The 6,127-nt window shown below is 56.5% G+C and overlaps 1 protein-coding gene across 1 annotated transcript; it reads right to left on the bottom strand.

Moving 5' to 3' along the window:
- CCDC137 (coiled-coil domain containing 137) lies at positions 1 to 5,805 on the bottom strand. Its single transcript, XM_026654627.1, has 6 exons — positions 5,695 to 5,805; positions 4,465 to 4,595; positions 3,853 to 4,063; positions 3,089 to 3,171; positions 1,370 to 1,449; positions 1 to 981 (listed from the first exon to the last, which is right to left on the bottom strand). The coding sequence occupies exons 1-6, from the start codon at positions 5,757 to 5,759 to the stop codon at positions 769 to 771; spliced, it is 783 nt and encodes a 260-aa protein (XP_026510412.1). The 5' UTR covers positions 5,760 to 5,805; the 3' UTR covers positions 1 to 768.
- Between the last annotated feature and the right edge of the window lie 322 nt (positions 5,806 to 6,127).

Here is a 6,127-nt window from a genome sequence, read left to right as displayed (position 1 = left end):
TTCGTTTTCCTGCTGTTTATTCAGTTTGGCTGAAGGAGCAAACACCCCCACGCTGCGGCTGGCAGGAGCAGCCTGCCGGCTCTGCAGCCACCCCGGGGGCCTGCCCTGCGTGTGCCCGGTGAGGGTGAGGTGCTCAGGGACACAAACAGGCAGCTCAGCGCGAGTGTTTCATATCAGCGGCTTCGGCACCTCTGGGACCCGGCCCAGTGAGCTCCCCCGGCCGAGAAGGCAGGCGGCACTCGGAGAGCAGCAGGGATATATGGCCACGAATGGGCGTTTCCAGCACCTCCCTTTACCCTTCCTTCCGCACAGAGCCCAAGCCATGGCGCCGTGCCTGCCTCCTGCCGCTAACACGGTGTCGCCTCTGGGCTGGGCCTGCGAGCGACAAGGAGCGGATCCCAAAGACTGGGTCCGGGGGCTGGAGTGACCTGCACCCTCCCGTCACAGGTGGTTCTGCTCCGGCAGGAGGGGGGCAGAGCAGAGTTCTGGGGCCTGATGCAGCATGTTGCACCAGGTGAGGGGCTGGCTGCTGTCGGTGCTTGGCTAAGAGCCTTGTGCTCCACACACTGAGGGAGGGGCTGTGAGATCCTGCCCTCGTGGGCCTGTGTCCTGGTGACTCAGTCAGACTGACTGGGGAGGGCTCCTCCCTCTACAGCAGATCCCTGGAACACCTGAGGACACCTCTCACCACATCAGCATCCCCCCATGTACTGAGAGACCAAAGCCATGTCCGTCTCCTCCCCAGGACGGCACTGGCTGCCCGAGGGCTCAGACTGGCGTCTCCTGCTTGTCCCCCGCGAGGCAGCTCTCAGGCGCCTGCTGCTGTCTGCGTTTCTTTAGGTTCCTGTAGGCCTGGATGACCCTCTCCCGCTCCTCCTCCACGATGCGCTGGCGAGCGAGGGACATGGGGGCAGCTTTGCGGGCAGGAGCCGCGTGGCCGGGAGCCAGAAGAGCTGTCAGCAGGAGCTGCCTCGGACCAGCCTACAGAAATGGAAAGAGAGCCGCTGAGACTCGACACGTGTTAAGGGACAGAGGGTCAATGCCAGGAACGGAGCCCACCGCCGAGCGGGGCGCAGGGAGAAGGCACCTGCCAAAGGGCAGCGACTGATGCCAGGGGCTTCCAAGTCTCTACTGTCAAGAGGCCCCACGGTGCCAGCAGGTTGGTGCCACTCCGCTTTCGTCCTTCTGGAGAGCTGGCTTCAAGTCCAGGGCCCTGGCAAGAGAGTTTGGCAACCCCATAACTTGTAAATTCTGCTCAAGAGAGACCCAGGCTGAGATTGGAGGGGGGTGTGTGTGGGTCAGATTGAGCAGCATTGGCAGGGCTGGGTGACAAGCCCAGGGCTGAAATGAGATGGGAGCAACAGCTTACCTTCTCTTTGATTGCCCCCTTTCTGGGCTTCACGGTAAGCGCTGGCGGCTGCATGGCGACCTCGCCAAACTGGACTGGATCTGAAAGGAAGGGGCAGGGGAGGAGACGAATGTTGCTCGAGATCTTGGAAGTGGTGTGAGTGTAGCCCATAGCATTATTTTGCCAGCTATTCTATCCTACTAATCCAGCCAACCGTATTAATTAATATGTTTGGTTTTCTAAAATTAATCCATTTTATTCTTATATTTTATCAGTATTAATTCCTTGGAATTTAGGGTGCGTTGAGACATGTGTTTCCTAATAATAGGCTTCTTGCATTTCAGCAAAACTTCTCGGCCTGTAAGATCTGCTCTACAGCAAAAAGTAGACTTAGTTATGAATAGGTCAGCATAAAAGCTGGCAACCCTTGGCACCGATAAGAATAGTCCCTGAACTTTGGGGAACCAAAGGGAGGAACTATCCACATCACATCACAGGTTTATCCGGCTTCTGCAACCGGTTGGTAACCACAGGGTACACCACAACTCGCGGCCACCAAGAGAGCCTAGATTGGCAGTTTTGGAGTGAGATAATCCTTATTAATATATTTAGAAAGTAAGTGTCATAATCCACTAACCAATAGGAGAAGGGTCCCCATACATTTCTTAGGGTACAGAAATAAGATTTGGGTATAATAGGTTGGGCCTGAATTACATAGGTCAGGATCCTCTAAAATACCTTGTAAGAGCTCTTAGTAAGTTAGGTTAGTTTTCACTCCTCTAAATTCTAAGCTCTTAACTCCTAAAGGTCCGGTTTCTTGGAGTGCTTTTCATCTCTCTTCTATCACGCTGTCAGCTCCGCTTGTGCAGCAGAACTACTCAACGTTCCTAGCCATCGGGGAAGCCAGCACCATCGTGTAATCGGGCCTGCCAGAAGTGAGGCTGGTCCTTCGCCTCCTATTACCGGGCTCTCGAGAAAGGGTGTGAGGATGTTAGGTTAAGGTTCTTATAATAAAAATGTTACCACCAGGAGTTTTGAAATTCTTTTACAGTTTTGCAGTTATAAGTTTCATTGCATTCCTTATTTTTATGTTAATGGCAATAAAATTTTTATCAATTGGTGTTGTCCTCAGTGTATGCGTTCTTGCCAAGCACCCCGAGAGTCCTCTCCCAATACAGAACTCTAAGTTCTTAAACTCTGTAGTCTAAAGTGGACAAAAACCTATAAGTCTTCTGGTCGAATGCGATCAGTGGCAAGCCATAAAAACTAACCCATCAAATTCAGGTCAACACGAGTCAGCAGAGACACCCAACAGCTCCCACCACCCCAAAGCTCTTTAAAGACCCAGTATGTACAGTGATTGCTACTGAAATGCAGCCGCCTCTGGGGAGAGCCGCTTTGAACAGCGCTGCAGAACAGCACAGCGCAGGGAGTGAAGCAGAATCCCAAGCTTAACAAGGATCTGCGGGCAGCATTTCGCGAGGCAGGCTGGAGGAAGTACTGCCCCATCAGCAAGCTATTGTCTGGGCCCCACAGTGTGTTCCCAGGAAGCTCCCTGGGCGTATGCAGCCTATCACAGAGCCAGGAAAATGAGGAGCCAAGGAAGCAAGAGAACTTGGGACCACATTTCAGGTAACGCAAACCTCCTCTACACCCCTCCCCCTGGGTATGGCGAAGAGCCAGGGCTCCGTGTCCCAGCCCGGAGCCAGCACAGGACTGCCGATCCGTACCCGCTCCTACCTTGGAACAAGGTCTTCTCCAGCATCGCTGCTTTCTTCTCCTCTCGCTTCTTTCGCATTTTCTCCAGTCGTTTATTCTGAAATCTAAGGATGCCGAGCCGGGTCATTTAGAGGGGGTGGAGAGCTTGTTAATAAAAGGGTGCTGGGGGTGGGAGGAAGGGTGCTAACGCTCTGATTAGAACAGTCCCATCTGCAGGATTTAAACCTGACTCCGACTGCGAGCTTCCGGGGCAGGGGGCATCTCTTACTACTTGTGTGTGCAGCACCTTGCACACCGGGGGCCCCTGATCTTTAACCTGACACTATCCCTTTAAGAGCTGAACTCCACTCCCTCACCTCCAGGGGTACACCCCCCACCCCAGCCTTCTGGGTATCACGCAGGTGCAGCAGCCTCCTCAGAGCGGGTCTGCACAGGCTGCCCTGCGTGAGCTCAGGACCAGCTGCTGGATGGCTGATGATGGGCGATTCTACCCCCAAGAGGGAAAGTTCCTGTACTGGCCCCAGGGGGAGGATAGGGCCCGTCTCTGCCATGGCTGGTGTCAGTTAATTGCTCCCTCTGGGGACTGGCTTGGTCTCCTCCCCTCCCCCCAGTAATGCAACTCCAGTGCCAACAGGATAAGCAGCGATTTCTGAAGGCAGGAGCTGATTCTGCATTTGCTGCTGAGGCAAGCCCCTGCTGCAGCCACTAGGAGCCGTGACTGGGCCCCACGCAGCAACATCGGAGCATTCCCTTGGCCTCCGCATGAGCTTCCCCCCCAGACCTACTCCTTCTTCTTCTGTGACTTCGCCGGGGCCGGCTCCTCAGTCTCAGGCTCGCGCTGCAGCTGGTTTTTGGTAAGAAACAGGACATGCTGGGTCTCCTGCTCCATGCGCTGGATGTAAGCCGACACCGACTCTTGCTTCCGCCTCTTGAACTTGGGCACGGGAATATCGCCCTGGGCTGCGGGATCTGGGGCCGCAGGCTTCCTTTTGCTCACTGTAGCCAAGATCATAACAGCATTTGCCAGAGGAAGGGAGAAGAAAGATCTGTGGGCTCTGGGAATTTGGAACTCAGATTTTTTTTTTGTTCCTAAGAAGAGCTGTAAACCTTCCTGTGTCAGAGCACGAGACAACTATCAATTGACATGGGGTAGGAGGAACAGTACCTGGTGGCAGATTATGCCAGAACTGCCTCCTACAGGGTGTCTGCTACTTGCTGGTACTGGCCACCACTGGAAGCAGGATATTCAATGGGAGGGACCTATGGTCTGATCCTCTGTGGTGGGGCCATGTCCCATTTTCAGTGAAGTCAACGTAAGTGGTGTAAACTAGGCCTAGTCTGTGTGTGGTGGGATCTTTCAGGTGAGTTAATAAGGTCCCGGGGAGGCTGGCCTTTACCTGCTTTCCTTCTCTTCTTGCTCTTGGGGTTTTTCATCTCCTCTCTGCTCTTCATGAGCTCCCGGAGCCGATAGGGGATTTCCTGCTCATCAAGATGTTTGGGCTTTGAGTTGGTTTTCTTTTTCTCTTGGCTGAAAAGGAAGAGACGTAGCGAGGTCAGAAGCCGGGGACAGGGAAAGGTGCAGAACTCACTGCTGCAGCACAGACAGCCAGGTAAATGGGAGGCAGGGTCTGAGCTGAGAGACAGGCCCAGTATCCACCTGACCGTCCCTCTCTCGCTGAGACAAGGCGGGTGAGGTAATATGTTTTAGTGGACCAGCTTTTGTTGAAGAAAGAGACAAACTTTTGAGCTTATAGAGCTCTGCACTGGGTTTAAAACACACAGCCAACCTGTGGAACTCCTTGCCAGAGGATGTTGTGGAGGCCAAGACTATAACAGAGTTCAAAAAAGAACCAGCCCAGTTCATGGAAGATAGGTCCATCAATGGTTATTAGCCAGGATGGGCAGGGAGGGTGTCCCTAGCCTCTGTTTGCCAGAAGCTGGGAATGGGCGACAGGGGATGGATCACTTGATGATTCCCTGTTCTGTTCATTCCCTCTGGGCACCTGGCACGGGCCACTGTCGGAAGACAGGACACTGGGCTAAATGGACCTTTGGTCTGACCCACTATGGCCGTTCTTACGCCTGTGTAAGCTTGACAGCCTGTCTCTCTCTCACCAACAGAAGCTGGGCCAACAAAAGATATTACCTTCCCCTCCCTTGTCTCGCTCCTATCCTGGGCCCGACAGCTACACAACACTGCACCCCTCTTCTCAGGGGCTGGACTGGGGTGTTGCCTTACCGGCCGGTAAAACAAGAGTCCCACGTTCACTACACGTGGGGGGGGGGGGGCAGTGGTGTAGTGGCTGCCCGGCGGCAGATTCCCAAGGCAAGGCCCAGAACGGGCGATGGCATCACAGGGCGATAAGGCGGCGCCAGTCGCACACTTCAGAGGCTGGCTGCAGGCATCACTGGAGGGGGGGGGGGGTGTCCGCTGGCCTGTGCTAGGCAGGAGCTCGCACTAGACCAGCGCGATGGGCCGCGTTAAGGCCGAGGGAAGGGACCCGGCGCCGCGGTGACAGGCGCAGCAGATGGGCCACCCCCGGCTCGCCCCCGCAGAGCCCGTGGGACCCGAAGGGGGACCCCCCTCCCCCGCAGAGCCCAGATACCGAGCCCGGGGCGGCACCGACCTGCCCTTGCGCGGCTCCCCCCGAGCACCGCGGCCCGACGGACCCGGCGGCGGCTGTTTGCCCATCGGGCCTGGGAGCCGCCTGCGCCCACGTGCGCCTCCTCGTGCCTGACTGCCCCCACTTCCGGCTGACCCCCGGAGCCCCGCCCCCTCCAATCCCCTTCTCCCATTGGTCCGCGTCCCCAGGGACCGCCCCCTCCGCAACTATTGGTTCGCGCTGAGCGGAACCCAGGCGGCTATTGGCTGAGGAAGCTGCCGCTTATGCGGAGGCGAGGCGGGTTGTCAGGGCGCCGCGGCCGGGATGTTACTACAGGGGGCGGCCCGGTGCGGCCGGGGCCTGGCGGGGCGGAGCAGCGCGGCCGGGGCCTGTGCCCAGGTGAGCACCGGGGCTGGTTGGGGGGCTGGGGTTAGAGCAGGGGGGCTGTATGGGGGAG

The sequence above is a fragment of the Terrapene carolina genome, unplaced genomic scaffold, assembly GCF_002925995.2.
Source record: "Terrapene carolina triunguis isolate 2854851 unplaced genomic scaffold, T_m_triunguis-2.0 Scaffold192, whole genome shotgun sequence".
NCBI lineage: Eukaryota > Metazoa > Chordata > Testudines > Emydidae > Terrapene > Terrapene triunguis.
The sequence above is the reverse complement of the archived record's forward strand: the minus strand, read 5'-3'. Positions and strand labels throughout refer to the sequence as shown.

Excerpts from the sequence above, each read along its gene's own strand:
- CCDC137 (XM_026654627.1), bottom strand. The coding sequence starts at position 5,759 with ATGGGCAAACAGCCGCCGCCGGGTCCGTCGGGCCGCGGTGCTCGGGGG. Across the intron at positions 4,596-5,694 it reads GGGGAGCCGCGCAAGGGCAG|CCAAGAGAAAAAGAAAACCA; the intron begins GTCGGTGCCGCC and ends CTTCCTTTTCAG. Across the intron at positions 4,064-4,464 it reads CAAGAAGAGAAGGAAAGCAG|TGAGCAAAAGGAAGCCTGCG; the intron begins GTAAAGGCCAGC and ends TCTTGGCTACAG.